The sequence below is a fragment of the Carassius carassius genome, chromosome 32, assembly GCF_963082965.1.
Source record: "Carassius carassius chromosome 32, fCarCar2.1, whole genome shotgun sequence".
NCBI lineage: Eukaryota > Metazoa > Chordata > Actinopteri > Cypriniformes > Cyprinidae > Carassius > Carassius carassius.
The window spans coordinates 21,460,112-21,479,071 of NC_081786.1; the positions used below are offsets into that span (position 1 = coordinate 21,460,112).

Here is an 18,960-nt window from a genome sequence, read left to right on the forward strand (position 1 = left end):
CAGTACGTCACGGAACAGGTATACCATTGTGCAAAAGATTCCAAATTCCTCCCACTACTGATAACAGTAAATGCCATGATGTATAGACTTAACTCAATATAAAAAGATATGTAATGTAGGCAAATAAATGCAGTTTGAAACACAAATGTCTTACAATGAACTTAGAATGAAACAACATAATTAGATAATAGATAATTAATAAAGAAACTGCATCTGATTGGTCCTAAAAGCAGTTAAAATTACATTAGATCATGAAAATACAGAAACTCAAACTACGGATCTCTTCACAATCCTCATTTTCACACCTGAGGCTAAATATGAGCCTATAAACCATCTATGTATATATATTTTTTAATTAAAATGTAGTTTATTTTGTTCATATTTGGTGCAGAAGAGGGGATATCATGTATGATAAGGTTTTTTATGGGAATTCTTATGAACATAAGACAAACAACATAAGATTATGTTATAACAGTGTTACTTATAAACTCAGTGTGGGTTATATGGTTATAATGGTTTCTTCATTGGGAATGGGAATTTCCAAAAGATCCCAGACGAGCCCCCCAAAAAAGTAACTTAAAATGTGAAAAATAACTTGGTATAAAGACATGAAATAAAGTAATATGAAAAGAGATATAAAATATCATAAATGAAATACAAAAAATGTATGTTTGCTGTATTTAAGCATTTTTTAATACACGTGAATACAAACTTAAGCTGTTAGTTTCAATGACAAAAATGTTAAATATTCCTCTGAACCTGGAATTCTGAAGCATAGTTTTTGCATGCACAACATTCTATTTAGATCAATGCATTAAACAATGATTTTGAGAAACACAATTTGTAAAAACAGCCCCCGTACAAAAAAATCCTTTTTTTTTTTTTGCAATAATATGACAGAAATAAAATAACTTATATAAAATCAATGCACTGGTGTCTTTCCACTGGTTGCCTCACTAATTGTTCCTTAATGATCTCATACAATGTCATCATGATAGGTTTTCTAATTTCCTCTTAAGGGATCCACTCTTTAAAAAGATGGACAGCATGAATTTTGCACACTCATTAGGATTTAGAGTGGATGGTACAATGAGATACTCTCCTGGTTCAAGCTTGAATAATTTCATCACATGTCTTGCTTGGGTAAATTTCTCACTAGCTTCCACAGGACGTTTATTATAGAAGAACTTGGCTGGGAACTTCTCATCTTTCATCTAAAAGGGGATAAAATATAAACTTGTATTTATTTAGAGATACATGTAGTTAGAGTAATTAAATATATGTATGTATTAGAATTTACTTGCCTCTGGTGGTATCTGTTAAAGTAGAAAATAGAATAATAAAACAACATTAAAAAAAGAAAAAAATATATAGTTGTATCCTTTGACTTTTGATAATACTGACCGCAAAAACACTGAAGCCGATGAAGTAGTTAGAAACAAGACTTCTGTATCTGTTTTCATGTTTCTGCATGAGGGACACCAGTATGTTTTCAGGACACTGGCCGCTAGCACATTCCTCATCAAGCTTCTCAATCCTCACCCGAAACTGAGGGTTTGTCCAGAAAGTCTCTAAAACACATCGAAAGAATAAGACCTTTGTGTTACACATATACACACTAAATCGCCAACACCCAAACATTACACAAATATGTTTACTCGTTGAACATTTAATGGTTCTCAACATTAATAAGGCCCTCAACATAAGATTTCACTCACTCCTCGCTCGCTCTCATTAGACATTAAAGGATTAGTTCCCTTTCAAATTAAAATTTCCTGATAATTTACTCGCCCCCATGTCATCCAAGATGTTTACATCTTTCTTTCTTCAGTCGAAAAGAAATTAAGTTTTTTGATGAAAACGTCACAGGATTATTCTCCTTATAGTGGACTTCAATGGCTACCAAACGGTTGAAGGTCAAAATTACCGTCTTTTGTGCAGCTTCAAAGGGCTCTAGTCTACACGATACCTGTCTTATCTAGTCATTTTCTAAATATATATATATATATATATATATATATATATATATATATATATATATATATATATATATGCTTTATAAACAGAAATGCTCACCTTGCACTGCTCTGCAACGTACGTCCACAACTTCACATAATACAGAATTACTGACTTTATGTTCACAAGTCGAATGTGCAAAGACCAAGTCAAATGCCATTTAAAACATTTTTTAATATGTGTCATTGAACATACAACAACTTTTGAATCGTCCTACTTCTCCACATTTGTAAACACTGACTGAGTACTTCTGCCTACGTCAAGCACGACATAATGACATATTACGGAAGTCATGGGCTCGCATTGCAGAGCAGTGCAAGGCGAGCATTTCTGTTTATAAAGTATATACAAATTTGTTTTTTTTTTCTCGAAAATGACCAATTGTTTCATTAGATAAGAGCCTTATTGCTCGTCTGGTATCGAGTCCTTTGAAGCTGCAGAAACTATAATTTTGACCTTCAACCATTTGGTAGAATTGAAGTCCATCAATGTTTTCATCAAAAACATAAATTTCTTTCGACTGAAGAAAGAAAGATGTAAACATCTTGGATGAGATGGGGTGAGTAAATTACCAGGAATTTTTAATTTGAAAGTGAACTAATCCTTTAAATACCTTTATTATTGGGGCGGCCACCAGCTGTACTCCCAGCATCCCAGCTGCCATAATAGCACATGGAAGTCCAGCTGTATTTAGAAGAACTGTTCAGAAAATCAGGACTGAGGCAGCAAATATCAATGTCCTTGAAGTTTTCAGTGAAGTCCTCCATTGACATCCTAAAGTAAAATATGTGTTACTGAATTTTTTTTATTCATATTTAATACAGCAAAAATCTGAAAGTACAATTAATGCCCACCAGAACTCCCCATCAATGGCCAAAGAACGACAATTGGATTGGTCACTTTCACTCACATTGTTCCACAATAATGACCTGAAAATAAAATAAATAAATAAAGCATATACAATAATAGATTGGGTTTTGTTATAGCACAATAACATTGGCTGTGCAGATATCTCAATCCATTGGTGTGATTGAGAGTATATTCTCTACCAGGAATAAAGCACTGAAATTAAAATTATACCTTTGAAGCTGAATATATTTTTGTAGTAATTTAAGAAATTATTTCTCTAAAAGTGGATACTGACTTGATGAAAATAAAAAGCAAATGTTAACAATTGCACAGCAAGGACTGATGGACTGAGAGTTATCTTAGATAAATGCATTAACTTAAAGTCAATTAAACAACTACTTAAATGTATTTAAAAGAATACAGTATAATAAAGAGTGTTTTTTTTTTTATTTTAACAGACTGAATTTTTTTCACAGTGAAACATCACATAAATAATCTTTTTTTTTTTTCTTTTTTTTTTAAGGTTAGACACTGCAGGCAAAAACACGGTTTTTTCAAGCACCTGTCAATTTTTAGATTTTGGGCTTCTTGGATTTTCATAAAGTGCTTTTTCAAACTAGTGGAAGGAAAACATCCAAAAGACACTGTTAAGTGTTTCTTTTATAGCACTTTATGTGTCAATAGATTTCAATTACAATACATATTTTTAAAGGCCTTTTTCTCAAAATGATTTTTTTCTCCAACACTGAGCCATAAATCACCACTTTAGTAGCACTTACACACTCCAAACTTTATATTTTTATTCCTGTCTATATTCTGAAGGTTTTTACAGAGGGATTTGTTCATATATATTTTCCTTGATTATATACAACATTTAATTCACCCCAAAACTGTGAAAATATATTGTTTTCTGGCTGTTCAAAGTATTTTCTGAATTATGGAGTGACAAAAAAAGATACCCAGAATTCCCTCTGTAAAAACATTTGACTCTAATATGTAAAAAAAAATTAAACAAAAATGTTGAAACTGACTTCATCTAGTGTTCAGATTTGTGTATTAGACATTTATGCAAATTAGTTCATATTTCATTAAATAATGCCTCATTTGCATATTTAAACATAACATTTTTTTTAACTTATAATACAAAAAATGTTTGCAATAATCAATTTAATCAATCAACTGGGTAAGTAAGGTGATAACTAATAGTTATTTTTACCCTAGTAATTTTTTACCCTATTCACCTGCAGTGTCTCGCCTTAAATCCTGAAAGTATTATGTTAGTGCTTTTGGGCTTTTACCCAACCAAAACAATGATGACATTTCCTAGAAGATTATGTCACTAATGAACTGGCTTTTGTTTACGGAAAGGACAGCCTATTACAAAAGACTGACAAAGACAACCTTTAAACAAAAGACATTGATTCACAAAAGCTGTCTTTTGTTGACAGGTGAATGCTGGCGATATGAATGACAGTGACCGTGGGTGGAATAAAACAACAAACACAGTTAGTGTGAACACCTTCTAAAAGTACTGTAACTCCATATTGAAAACATATTGGAAAAATCTATTACCAATGATTAATTAGTATACATTTCATAAGCGCAATAAAACATAACAATATGGAATATACATGTGTGGACATGATGTCAAATATGTGCAAAGTTTTGTCCCACTGTTCACTTATTTTAATAGGAATACTGTAGTATACAGTACGAATGGCCCATCGAGTTAGTTAAAGGGATAGTTCACCCAAAAATGAAGGTGATGATGATATTCACCCTCATGTCATTCCAAACCTGTAAGACCATCGTTCATCTTCGGAACATAAATTAAGATAGCACCATGTGGATTCATTGTTTACGTGCAGGATACTCTCCAGAATTTTGGAGAGCTTTGGAATGCATCAAAATATCTTAATTTGTGTTCTAAAGATGAACAAATGTCTTATGGGTTTGGAACGACATGGGGGGCGGGGGGGGGGGGTAATTAAGGACATAATTTTCATTTTTGGGTGAACTATCCCTTTAGTAAGCTTCATTATAATTAGTGTCTCAAATCAGAGTATGCTGAAATTAGTATCCTTAAGATACCAGGGTGTTCTACTATTTCCATGCACACTTATATGCTAATATAGCACTACCTCTTGCGCTCTGGAGGAGAAATTGATTCAGAACTATGAACACAAAAATTTCAATAAATAAATAAATCTCTCAAACATGGTAAGTTGCCTAAACAAGTCTGCAGTAAACATGAAATTAAATAAAATGTGGATTCCAGTGACAGGATGCACGTGCAACTATGCAACAAAATGGTTTTGCAATGTGACAGTGTGTCGCAAAACTAACCGACTCTTCTGCTACACAATCAGAAAGTAAATATTGGTAAATCTACAATGACACTTGATACATCATCAGTGTTGTGATTAGTGTGTTTCATGTGACTCTTACTTGTCACTCCAGGCACCAGTCCACTCGCCTTTTCCCCAAGGGTTCAACACTCTCACCAGCTTTATTGGTTCTCCTTGAGATGTAACCTATCAAATTCACATACTTTTTGTTCAAAATGCTTATAATGAAACTTACTTTAGAATGTCAGATAATGTAAGAACAGCACTGACGGCAGCTACGATCCCTAGCCTTCATAGAAAGCAGCCACCCATTTGCCTATGCTCAACAGCTCCATGATTATCAGCTTTTACAGAAGGGAAAGAGAATTGGCAGATGGAACTTTCAAGAACAAAATTCAATAATTGCTGGACATAAGAGCAAAGCTCCACACCCTGGCATGGCTAGGAGAAATCACTCCAGGCCCATGAACATCAAATCCGGCTACATAAGAGGGGACTCAGCTGTAGGCATTTGCACTGGGAGACAAAGCATTGGTTTTACCCCTACCACAGACCTAATTACATGACATTTAATTCTGTGCAAAGTGCAAACTTACCTTGAAAACCCCTGTCACTGTATATGCATGGCCTTGAACGATGCCATTGGGTAATACTGTGTTTGCAGATGTATCCTGATAAATATATAGATATAGATTAAAATATATTATTTCAATCATAACACAAAGATGAAATGCAGCTTTAGAATCTGTGCTCTGCAATGTTTCTTACTGCTTTTTATATTTAGTTCATGTGTATAAATGTTTCAGACTGCGGTCACTGGAAGTGCTTACCCCACGAGAAGTGCTGCAGCCCATGAGGGCCTTTGCTTTGACTGCACGGTCCATCAGGCTCCACAAATCAGTGGAAGTTTGTTTCAGTTTGAAGTACACATGGATGCCACCGGTGAAGTCCAGCAGAGCCTCAGATACACAACCAGCATGCATGTCAGCATAGGAGCCGCACACCCTGTAAAAGGCATTGCAAACAGGCTTATAATATTGGATTCTTAGGCATTAAATTCTAATGTGTTACATACAAAACATATAACAAGAGTCATAAACTCTTATAATTATGGTAAAGCATATTTTTTGTGTTCAATGAAAATTTAAATCTTTAACATATTAGCACATACTTGGCATAAGCTTTCTCCAGTAAGGCAGGCCAAAACTCATTAGATGTTTTTGCATGAACAAAAATGAGCTGTCCTTTGATTGTTGGCAGTTTGTCATCAATGACAACATCAATCCATTTCCCAAATCGCCAGAACTAAGATTTTGCAGAACAAGCTTAATGGCTTATACATGATTTAAGTAATCCATTTATGTTGGAAAAAGAACAAAGAACTCACTCTGAAGTGAAATATCCCTGCATAATCTTTACCAAATGACTGGTCAGCTGGCATGACCTGGTCCATGATGTCATTCTGAAATGTTAAAGCCCCAACTGAAGCAAGAAACCAGCAGTTCCCTGAGATAAAGGTAAAAACATTAGAGAAACCGATCTTTCAGTAAGTTGGTAAAGTCTAACTGGTGTATATACAGTGACATTATTTATCGGGTTGGTATCATTTAAAAAAAAACAGTGATTGCTGAAGATGTAAATAAATATATAATTAAACATACCTAAATAAGATCCTTGGGAATAGTCAAACCTAGATGCCCCCTGTACAATGAGTTGAGGGTCTGACACTATATTCTAAAGAGAGGAAATTAATAAATTATACAATAATATTTGGCCTAGAGATTTATGAATACCATAAAGAAGACATTTTTTCATATACTTTGGGTGTGCTTTCATGACACTTGAGATGCCTAGTCACAATAGTGAACCTGTTCTGACAAGCCCTTTGAGATATTTTGCAACACCTAATGGCAGGTTTTTTTTTTTTTTTACTCGATAATGCCTATTTACTTTGAGGTCGTTTCTAAAGTTACTGAACATCTGATGAAAGAAAGTCAGTACGGGTAACTTACTGATGGTCTCAACCACTTGATCTGGTCCAGATCCAGTTTAAGTTTTTTCTTTGGGTCAATGGAGCTACCGTCTGGAGGGAACTTGTCATCAACAAATCTCATCTTATTGGTGATGCAGCTCTTCTGCATCTCCTGGTAGTCCTGATCCAAGAATTTCAAAGGGACATCAAGAGTGCCTGTTTCGTCTTTTTTGGTGGATTCATTACTGAGATTCTGCAGGTTAAAACCCGGTGGAGGCATTCTTTTTTTTTTTTTTGGAAAAACCAGTCTTTGTTTTCTTTAAGAAAAGAAAAAAAAAGTTACAAGTTGTTTGTTGGCTTATAATTGGCAGATAAATTAAATTCTTTATATATAAATGATATACTTTACCTTCTAGGATGCGACGACAACTCTGCGAGCTCACCTAAATGAGCAGTTTTCTCTTTTGTTCTACCTTATAGGCTCTGGTATTCAGTTCTGACTGAAAGCTGTTTTTAGAAAAGGGTGCAGCATAATGTGTAAAAAGTTTTTCATCCCACCTATAAAACTGTGTAACAGTAATTACCACCAAATATAGCCCTAAGGTTGAACACAGAATGTTATTTATATATAAGAATTAATGAAGAACCTGCATCTGACTAATCCTTAAAAAAAGTTATACATTTATATGAGCTCATTAAAATACAGAAGCTCAAGCTACTGATCTCTTCACAATCCTCTGTTATGTTCCCACCACTAAATTCAGTAAAAACTTATTTTAAACCAATTATACACTGTATTTGTGTACAACCCGAATTCCGGAAAATTTGGGACGTTTTTTAAATTTTAATAAAATGAAAACTAAAAGACTTTCAAATCACATGAGCCAATATTTTATTCACAATAGAACATAGATAACATAGCAAATGTTTAAACTGAGAAAGTTTACAATTTTATGCACAAAATGAGCTCATTTCAATTTTGATTTCGCTACAGGTCTCAAAATAGTTGGGACGGGGCAGGTTTACCATGGTGTAGCATCTCCTTTTCTTTTCAAAACAGTTTGAAGACGTCTGGGCATTGAGGCTATGAGTTGCTGGAGTTTTGCTGTTGGAATTTGGTCCCATTCTTGCCTTATATAGATTTCCAGCTGCTGAAGAGTTTGTGGTCGTCTTTGACGTATTTTTCGTTTAATGATGCGCCAAATGTTCTCTATAGGTGAAAGATCTGGACTGCAGGCAGGCCAGGTTAGCACCCGGACTCTTCTACGACGAAGCCATGCTGTTGTTATAGCTGCAGTATGTGGTTTTGCATTGTCCTGCTGAAATAAACAAGGCCTTCCCTGAAATAGACGTTGTTTGGAGGGAAGCATATGTTGCTCTAAAACCTTTATATACCTTTCAGCATTCACAGAGCCTTCCAAAACATGCAAGCTGCCCATACCGTATGCACTTATGCACCCCCATACCATCAGAGATGCTGGCTTTTGAACTGAACGCTGATAACATGCTGGAAGGTCTCCCTCCTCTTTAGCCACGGCGTCCGTGATTTCCAACAAGAATGTCAAATTTGGACTGGTCTGACCATAAAACACTATTCCACTTTGAAATAGTCCATTTTAAATGAGCCTTGGCCCACAGGACACGACGGCGCTTCTGGACCATGTTCACATATGGCTTCCTTTTTGCATGATAGAGCTTTAGTTGGCATCTGCTGATGGCACGGCGGATTGTGTTTACCGACAGTGGTTTCTGAAAGTATTCCTGGGCCCATTTAGTAATGTCATTGACACAATCATGCCGATGAGTGATGCAGTGTCGTCTGAGAGCCCGAAGACCACGGGCATCCAATAAAGGTCTCCGGCCTTGTCCCTTACGCACAGAGATTTCTCCAGTTTCTCTGAATCTTTTGATGATGTTATGCACTGTAGATGATGAGATTTGCAAAGCCTTTGCAATTTGACGTTGAGGAACATTGTTTTTAAAGTTTTCCACAATTTTTTTACGCAGTCTTTCACAGATTGGAGAGCCTCTGCCCATCTTTACTTCTGAGAGACTCTGCTTCTGTAAGACAAAGCTTTTATAGCTAATCATGTTACAGACCTGATATCAATTAACTTAATTAATCACTAGATGTTCTCCCAGCTGAATCTTTTCAAAACTGCTTGCTTTTTTAGCCATTTGTTGCCCCCGTGCCAACTTTTATGAGACCTGTAGCAGGCATTAAATTTTAAATGAGCTAATTAAGTGAATAAAATTGTAAAATTTCTCAGTTTAAACATTTGCTACGTTATCTATGTTCTATTGTGAATCAAATATTGGCTCATGTGATTTGAAATTCCTTTAGTTTTCATTTTATTAAAATTTAAAAAATGTCCCAACTTTTCCGGAATTCGGGTTGTAGATTCCAGATAAGATCAGGTCTGAAGTACAACCCGAATTCCGAATTTCATTTTAATAAAATCTCTTCAAAGACGTCAGACGACCACGAACTCTTCAGCAGCTGGAAATCTATATAAGGCAAGAATGGGACCAAATTCCAACAGCAAAACTCCAGCAACTCATAGCCTCAATGCCCAGACGTCTTCAAACTGTTTTGAAAAGAAAAGGAGATGCTACACCATGGTAAACATGCCCCATCCCAACTATTTTGAGACCTGTAGCAGAAATCAAAATTGAAATGAGCTCATTTTGTGCATAAAATTGTAAACTTTCTCAGTTTAAACATTTGCTATGTTATCTATGTTCTATTGTGAATAAAATATTGGCTCATGTGATTTGAAAGTCTTTTAGTTTTCATTTTATTAAAATTTAAAAAACGTCCCAACTTTTCCGGAATTCGGGTTGTACAATGAGTGGAACATTACAGAAGCTGTTCAGTATTATGATTAGCATTTGGACAAGCTTTTAATATCGACTCCATAACTTAACATATATATATGTGCTAATATGTTAAAGATTTAAATATATATATTTACCCAAAAGACAACCCCTATATATATATATATGTATATACTTTAACTGTACACTTTCCACATTTAAATAAATCCCCATTATTTAACATTTTAAAGTCATAATTTTTTTTTTTTTTTTTTATCAATTTAACACATAAAACACTTAATGTTTCCAAGTGCCCCAAATTTGAATCACTGAAAGTAAGTTCAGAGGAGAAATTGACACATCTGTCTCTGTTATTAATAATGATCTAAATATTTAAATGCAAAAATAATTAATAGATGCTACAGATCTTAACAATTGCAATTAGAGTCAAAGTATGTCTCCATCCAGACGTAGTTACTTAAATCTTAAGAAATTCTGAAAGTTCAACTAATCTCCACTTTACACTGCAACCGCAACTTTGCCATCTCTAAAGTAATTCAATAGCCCTGAACGACAATGGCCAAGACTGACCCTCCTATAAAAAAAGGCTTCAACAACAAAATATCATGTTTAGTGAAACTTTTCTAGCATTTTCTAAAGGTTTTTCAATTACTTAGCATCAACAAAAATGCTTTGTTCTTAATTTTAGAAAATGTTTATTTACAGATTACACTCAGTTGAACATTTTCTAAATCGGTAGGTTAAAAACACATTTGAGATTTATTGTTGCCAGTTTAACACACACAGAACCATTCACTTAAACTCTGTTTGTCTGCAAAGACACATAAGCTCACATTAAGGCCGGCCTCCCATACCACATGATAAGCACTTAAAAACAGTTTGTATTCATATGGTTCGGTGTCAAACATCTGACCAACAACACCACAGTCCACTGAAACACAAACACACCCAACCCATCCTCTTCATTTCAAACAGAGGAGCAAATAAAGCCATTCAGTCGACTCTTCGTCGCAGGTGGAGAATGCGAATGTCAGGACTGTTGAACTCGGGGTCTTGTTTCTCAGGTGGGATCTCCTCTGACTGAAATTCTTGCAGAAGTAGCTGTGAAACAAAGTATTTGATGAGGAATAAGATAATAGCAGATTTAGCATGCCAAAGCATTTAACTGGCTTTTAACTCATACAATTAAATATAAACAATCTGCATAACCATTACTTGCAGTTGGAGCTAAAGGACCAACTGGTCTAATACACTCTCATAAACATGTGCCACTAAATATGACAATGTAACCATTTAGTGTTTTACAGTTTGATTCTCTTACCTCAAAGAATCTCTTTTCAATTTCAGGATTTATGCCAACCGTGCGTTGCTCATAGCAACAGATGATACACGTCTCTGGTCCAGCCAAGAGTTTCAGAGTCTCCACCAGTGGCTCCACAGACTGTTGAATTAAAAACACTGAGGCTATTAAACCTTATTCACAGCTAATTATTGCTGTGTGGGAAAATTAAATAAATTATTGTGCAATATTCATTGTTACAGTACCTGCTCATAGTAGATACAATCGGCCATCAGAATATAATGAGGATGAGGGAGAAATTCTTCCACATTTCCTCCCCTTTTAAAAGGAAAATGTTTCATAAGTTATCATTATTTCATCATTCATTTAAATGAGATAAAATAACTTTCATTGTACAGAGACATTTTCAAACACGAATATATAAATGTGTGTATTCCACTGTAGAAAGCAAGTCACACATGTCAGGAAAATATAAAGATGAGTAAATTATGACAGCATTTTCATTTTTCGGTGAACTATACTCATATGATCATGGTAGCTATTATGTGGTGACAACCCACTGTATTTGGATGACAGCTTTTTATTATTATTATTATATTAAATTATTTTGTATAGAACTGTATGTTTTTGTCTGTGTGTTTAGTGTGCCTAGTTTAAACTAATTTGATTAAAAAAGTGCACCTTGAATGCAATTAATTTTATTGTAAAGATAAAAAAAAAATACAAAATAAAGGATTAACTGTAGTACAAACCATTTCAGTACCTTGGCTGTGATTGAGCCTGTACGGATGAGATGCTGATTTTTCTTGATGTTTAGTTGAAGGAGAGGCTGCAGGTCTTCCAGATCTGTCACTGTGACATTTGCCCTATGCACATTATTCACATTATTAATAAACTTTTAAAAGGACAACATTTGTGAATAATATTGATAATGTTCAGAAAGAAGAATGAATCCATGCCCTACAACTTTCAGAACATACTTTTTCATACATAATGGCACACATTGTAATTTTAATTTGACAGAAGAGTTGATATGCACAGCATTCATAACTCACCCCAGAGTCGCGGCCACGAGACCCACGAGTCCTGTTCCTGCGCCCACTTCAATAATGTTCTTACAGGACCACGTACTGACTCCAGACTGAACACTGCAAAACTGTTCCGTTTCGAGGTACTTTGACAGGACTATAGCAGCGTCCCATACTACACAGCCCACGTCCCCTTTGCTGCACTGATACATTCTTAAAACAGACCCGTCATTTTTCTCTATTTTTCTAACAAAATAATCTTCCGAGTCCTCGTCAGCCGCCATGTTGTTTCTTGGCTAGCTCAACACTGGACATTCTACGTCACGCATCTACGTGTCTTCTGATTCGCGATGTCTTCTTTTCTTTCTTTTTCTTTTTTCTCTACTAAAAGCATAGACTGTATAAAAACTAAAAGACAGAACGGACTAATAATACTGGCATATGAGCATTTATGTAATGTATGGTGTTTAAGGTTATGTGTTTTTTTTTTTTTTTCATTTGTAGCCTGGTGGTATTTTACGTGAGATAAAACAAATTTCTAAAATGAAAATAACAGAAAATTGACCTTGTTAATTTTTGGAAGCCATTTGCTACAAATAAATAAATAAATAAGGAAAATAACAAAAACATAGTCAGTCGACTTTAATTTGATTCGTAAGAATTATGCTATTTCTACACATATTGGTTCTACAGTTATTCTTTATCAGAGTCATTTTTATTGTTTATTATTTTTACATTTAATACACTTATAATCTCCGCAAACAATAATTTGCCCTAATTAAATTTTGGGACGAAGAAATTTTATTGAGGTCAGTGGCGTATACAATTTCCCGAAATTCTTGATCAGTAGTAGCAGATCAGACAAACATAAACTATAGTCTGCTGCACGTTAGTGATTTTAATACAAAGCTTCCAAGTTGCAGATGAGATTTTTAATACGTGCAACTATGTTAATACATATTTGTGACACGTAGGCCTACGTGACGTGTGGACGGTTTTGTGATTGCTGTAAATAATGATTGGATTTGTTGTTGCTGTTCTTTGTCATATTGTAGTTTTATATAAAGCCACTAGATGTCCACGCAGACTCATACATACAGGCTTGTAGAAGGAGTTTGTTTGACCCTTAACTTCTCCCAGCTGGAAAGGTCCACACTTTTTAGCCATCCACTATGATATGGACAGCATCGCTTAGACTTAGTGCAGGTTTCTGACTTCACATTGGCAGTTCTGGAAAAATACTTGTTTACCTTTCACTTCTTACTTTTGCATACCCTGGCCAGGTAAATTTCAGAATCACTAATCCCAGTCCTTCTCTGCTAGAAATCCAAACCAAATTCCAACAGCAAAACTCCAGCAACTCATAGCCTCAATGCCCAGACGTCTTCAAACTGTTTTGAAAAGAAAAGGAGATGCTACACCATGGTAAACATGCCCCATCCCAACTATTTTGAGACCTGTAGCAGAAATCAAAATTGAAATGAGCTCATTTTGTGCATAAAATTGTAAACTTTCTCAGTTTAAACATTTGCTATGTTATCTATGTTCTATTGTGAATAAAATATTGGCTCATGTGATTTGAAAGTCTTTTAGTTTTCATTTTATTAAAATTTAAAAAACGTCCCAACTTTTCCGGAATTCGGGTTGTACAATGAGTGGAACATTACAGAAGCTGTTCAGTATTATGATTAGCATTTGGACAAGCTTTTAATATCGACTCCATAACTTAACATATATATATGTGCTAATATGTTAAAGATTTAAATATATATATTTACCCAAAAGACAACCCCTATATATATATATATGTATATACTTTAACTGTACACTTTCCACATTTAAATAAATCCCCATTATTTAACATTTTAAAGTCATAATTTTTTTTTTTTTTTTTTATCAATTTAACACATAAAACACTTAATGTTTCCAAGTGCCCCAAATTTGAATCACTGAAAGTAAGTTCAGAGGAGAAATTGACACATCTGTCTCTGTTATTAATAATGATCTAAATATTTAAATGCAAAAATAATTAATAGATGCTACAGATCTTAACAATTGCAATTAGAGTCAAAGTATGTCTCCATCCAGACGTAGTTACTTAAATCTTAAGAAATTCTGAAAGTTCAACTAATCTCCACTTTACACTGCAACCGCAACTTTGCCATCTCTAAAGTAATTCAATAGCCCTGAACGACAATGGCCAAGACTGACCCTCCTATAAAAAAAGGCTTCAACAACAAAATATCATGTTTAGTGAAACTTTTCTAGCATTTTCTAAAGGTTTTTCAATTACTTAGCATCAACAAAAATGCTTTGTTCTTAATTTTAGAAAATGTTTATTTACAGATTACACTCAGTTGAACATTTTCTAAATCGGTAGGTTAAAAACACATTTGAGATTTATTGTTGCCAGTTTAACACACACAGAACCATTCACTTAAACTCTGTTTGTCTGCAAAGACACATAAGCTCACATTAAGGCCGGCCTCCCATACCACATGATAAGCACTTAAAAACAGTTTGTATTCATATGGTTCGGTGTCAAACATCTGACCAACAACACCACAGTCCACTGAAACACAAACACACCCAACCCATCCTCTTCATTTCAAACAGAGGAGCAAATAAAGCCATTCAGTCGACTCTTCGTCGCAGGTGGAGAATGCGAATGTCAGGACTGTTGAACTCGGGGTCTTGTTTCTCAGGTGGGATCTCCTCTGACTGAAATTCTTGCAGAAGTAGCTGTGAAACAAAGTATTTGATGAGGAATAAGATAATAGCAGATTTAGCATGCCAAAGCATTTAACTGGCTTTTAACTCATACAATTAAATATAAACAATCTGCATAACCATTACTTGCAGTTGGAGCTAAAGGACCAACTGGTCTAATACACTCTCATAAACATGTGCCACTAAATATGACAATGTAACCATTTAGTGTTTTACAGTTTGATTCTCTTACCTCAAAGAATCTCTTTTCAATTTCAGGATTTATGCCAACCGTGCGTTGCTCATAGCAACAGATGATACACGTCTCTGGTCCAGCCAAGAGTTTCAGAGTCTCCACCAGTGGCTCCACAGACTGTTGAATTAAAAACACTGAGGCTATTAAACCTTATTCACAGCTAATTATTGCTGTGTGGGAAAATTAAATAAATTATTGTGCAATATTCATTGTTACAGTACCTGCTCATAGTAGATACAATCGGCCATCAGAATATAATGAGGATGAGGGAGAAATTCTTCCACATTTCCTCCCCTTTTAAAAGGAAAATGTTTCATAAGTTATCATTATTTCATCATTCATTTAAATGAGATAAAATAACTTTCATTGTACAGAGACATTTTCAAACACGAATATATAAATGTGTGTATTCCACTGTAGAAAGCAAGTCACACATGTCAGGAAAATATAAAGATGAGTAAATTATGACAGCATTTTCATTTTTCGGTGAACTATACTCATATGATCATGGTAGCTATTATGTGGTGACAACCCACTGTATTTGGATGACAGCTTTTTATTATTATTATTATATTAAATTATTTTGTATAGAACTGTATGTTTTTGTCTGTGTGTTTAGTGTGCCTAGTTTAAACTAATTTGATTAAAAAAGTGCACCTTGAATGCAATTAATTTTATTGTAAAGATAAAAAAAAAATACAAAATAAAGGATTAACTGTAGTACAAACCATTTCAGTACCTTGGCTGTGATTGAGCCTGTACGGATGAGATGCTGATTTTTCTTGATGTTTAGTTGAAGGAGAGGCTGCAGGTCTTCCAGATCTGTCACTGTGACATTTGCCCTATGCACATTATTCACATTATTAATAAACTTTTAAAAGGACAACATTTGTGAATAATATTGATAATGTTCAGAAAGAAGAATGAATCCATGCCCTACAACTTTCAGAACATACTTTTTCATACATAATGGCACACATTGTAATTTTAATTTGACAGAAGAGTTGATATGCACAGCATTCATAACTCACCCCAGAGTCGCGGCCACGAGACCCACGAGTCCTGTTCCTGCGCCCACTTCAATAATGTTCTTACAGGACCACGTACTGACTCCAGACTGAACACTGCAAAACTGTTCCGTTTCGAGGTACTTTGACAGGACTATAGCAGCGTCCCATACTACACAGCCCACGTCCCCTTTGCTGCACTGATACATTCTTAAAACAGACCCGTCATTTTTCTCTATTTTTCTAACAAAATAATCTTCCGAGTCCTCGTCAGCCGCCATGTTGTTTCTTGGCTAGCTCAACACTGGACATTCTACGTCACGCATCTACGTGTCTTCTGATTCGCGATGTCTTCTTTTCTTTCTTTTTCTTTTTTCTCTACTAAAAGCATAGACTGTATAAAAACTAAAAGACAGAACGGACTAATAATACTGGCATATGAGCATTTATGTAATGTATGGTGTTTAAGGTTATGTGTTTTTTTTTTTTTTCATTTGTAGCCTGGTGGTATTTTACGTGAGATAAAACAAATTTCTAAAATGAAAATAACAGAAAATTGACCTTGTTAATTTTTGGAAGCCATTTGCTACAAATAAATAAATAAATAAGGAAAATAACAAAAACATAGTCAGTCGACTTTAATTTGATTCGTAAGAATTATGCTATTTCTACACATATTGGTTCTACAGTTATTCTTTATCAGAGTCATTTTTATTGTTTATTATTTTTACATTTAATACACTTATAATCTCCGCAAACAATAATTTGCCCTAATTAAATTTTGGGACGAAGAAATTTTATTGAGGTCAGTGGCGTATACAATTTCCCGAAATTCTTGATCAGTAGTAGCAGATCAGACAAACATAAACTATAGTCTGCTGCACGTTAGTGATTTTAATACAAAGCTTCCAAGTTGCAGATGAGATTTTTAATACGTGCAACTATGTTAATACATATTTGTGACACGTAGGCCTACGTGACGTGTGGACGGTTTTGTGATTGCTGTAAATAATGATTGGATTTGTTGTTGCTGTTCTTTGTCATATTGTAGTTTTATATAAAGCCACTAGATGTCCACGCAGACTCATACATACAGGCTTGTAGAAGGAGTTTGTTTGACCCTTAACTTCTCCCAGCTGGAAAGGTCCACACTTTTTAGCCATCCACTATGATATGGACAGCATCGCTTAGACTTAGTGCAGGTTTCTGACTTCACATTGGCAGTTCTGGAAAAATACTTGTTTACCTTTCACTTCTTACTTTTGCATACCCTGGCCAGGTAAATTTCAGAATCACTAATCCCAGTCCTTCTCTGCTAGAAATCCCCCCCCCCCCCCCCCCTCTCTCTCTCTCTCTCTCTCTCTCTCTCTCTCTCTCAAATTCAAATTCAAATTTCAAATTCAAATTCAAATGAGCTTTATTGGCATGACTGTGAAACACAATGTTGCCAAAGCATCAACATATTATATATAAGTAATAAAACAAACAAACAAAACATATATGTACAGATCATGTCATATGTACGTAGTAAATATAAATAAATGAATAAATGCAGTCGGTCTCTCTAGAGAATTAGCTGACTCTGGCGTTGTGAATAGCTAACACATATTTAGCCGCTAGTGCAGCTGTACTATCATCTTCTCCCAGTAAGAAGAACATTTTCTCAGTGTCGCTCAGTTCAGAGAATGATGGAATTAAGATTTCAAATCTGGGCAGAAAGGTTTCTCTTATACTGGTGTATTTAGAGCAGAAGAGCAGAAAGTGTTCCTCATCCTCGATGTGCTGTAGGTCACAGTGTCTACAGATCCTCTGCTCTCTCTCTGTCCATGTTTGTCTATGTCTTCCTCTCTCTATCTCTAGGTCATGGTCACTTAATCTGTATTTGGAGAGGATTTGTCTTTCTTTTAAATCTTTAATAAATAGATAACTGGCCAATTTAGTGGTTCTATTGAGGGCCGGGTAACATTGCAGTTTATTCTGGAGGGCAAAATGTGCTTTTAGTGCTTGATCATGAGTGACTTTTAGATGTTTGTGGATATCGTTGATAAAAGGTTTGGGGTTGATGGGGAGTATATTCTGCTGGACGAGTTGAAGAGCGAGTGAGTTCAGAGGATGAGGTTCTGCTGAGCTTTCAATGGCGAGGAGGGCTTTATATTGCACTGACTCTGGGTCAGACTGATGGAGGTGATGCCAGAACTGAACACATCTCTTCTGGATCTCCATGTTCAGCGGGTACAGGCCCAGCTCAGCCCTGCAGGCCGCAGTGGACGTGTTTCTGTCAACCCCCGGAATATTTTTGCCAATTTCCAATTGTAATTTTTCTACTGATGTTTTATCCCAATTTTTAAAATTTAGTACTGGTCCCCAAATTCCACATCCATATAAAAGAATTGGTTTTATTATTGAATTATATAATTTTAATTTTATCCAGGTTTTAATGGGTAATTTTAAGTGTCCACATCGTGACTTTATAGCATAGAAATATATACTTTATTTATATATATATACTTTATTTATATATATATATATATATATATATATATATATATATACTTTATAGCATAGCATATCTCTCTCTCTCTCTCACTCTCTCTCATAATGTTCTTTATTTAAATTCTTTACAAGGAAACTGGACCA

At 34.9% G+C, this 18,960-nt stretch overlaps 3 protein-coding genes across 3 annotated transcripts; all 3 read right to left on the reverse strand.

Annotated features, from left to right (window-relative positions):
• Positions 1-887: 887 nt before the first annotated feature.
• Positions 888-7,474, reverse strand: LOC132112969 (calpain-1 catalytic subunit-like). Its single transcript, XM_059520741.1, has 12 exons — positions 7,226-7,474; positions 6,875-6,947; positions 6,601-6,719; positions 6,385-6,518; positions 6,044-6,218; positions 5,810-5,884; positions 5,314-5,399; positions 2,871-2,945; positions 2,630-2,790; positions 1,405-1,571; positions 1,305-1,316; positions 888-1,214 (listed from the first exon to the last, which is right to left on the reverse strand). The coding sequence occupies exons 1-12, from the start codon at positions 7,463-7,465 to the stop codon at positions 990-992; spliced, it is 1,542 nt and encodes a 513-aa protein (XP_059376724.1). The 5' UTR covers positions 7,466-7,474; the 3' UTR covers positions 888-989.
• Positions 7,475-10,763: 3,289 nt separating this feature from the next.
• Positions 10,764-12,682, reverse strand: LOC132112966 (protein N-lysine methyltransferase METTL21D-like). The gene is made up of 5 exons (XM_059520738.1): positions 12,379-12,682; positions 12,076-12,189; positions 11,569-11,641; positions 11,345-11,464; positions 10,764-11,124 (listed from the first exon to the last, which is right to left on the reverse strand). The coding sequence occupies exons 1-5, from the start codon at positions 12,633-12,635 to the stop codon at positions 11,017-11,019; spliced, it is 672 nt and encodes a 223-aa protein (XP_059376721.1). The 5' UTR covers positions 12,636-12,682; the 3' UTR covers positions 10,764-11,016.
• A 2,050-nt stretch (positions 12,683-14,732) lies between these two features.
• LOC132113277 (protein N-lysine methyltransferase METTL21D-like) lies at positions 14,733-16,654 on the reverse strand. The gene is made up of 5 exons (XM_059521089.1): positions 16,348-16,654; positions 16,045-16,158; positions 15,538-15,610; positions 15,314-15,433; positions 14,733-15,093 (listed from the first exon to the last, which is right to left on the reverse strand). The coding sequence occupies exons 1-5, from the start codon at positions 16,602-16,604 to the stop codon at positions 14,986-14,988; spliced, it is 672 nt and encodes a 223-aa protein (XP_059377072.1). The 5' UTR covers positions 16,605-16,654; the 3' UTR covers positions 14,733-14,985.
• Positions 16,655-18,960: the final 2,306 nt, after the last annotated feature.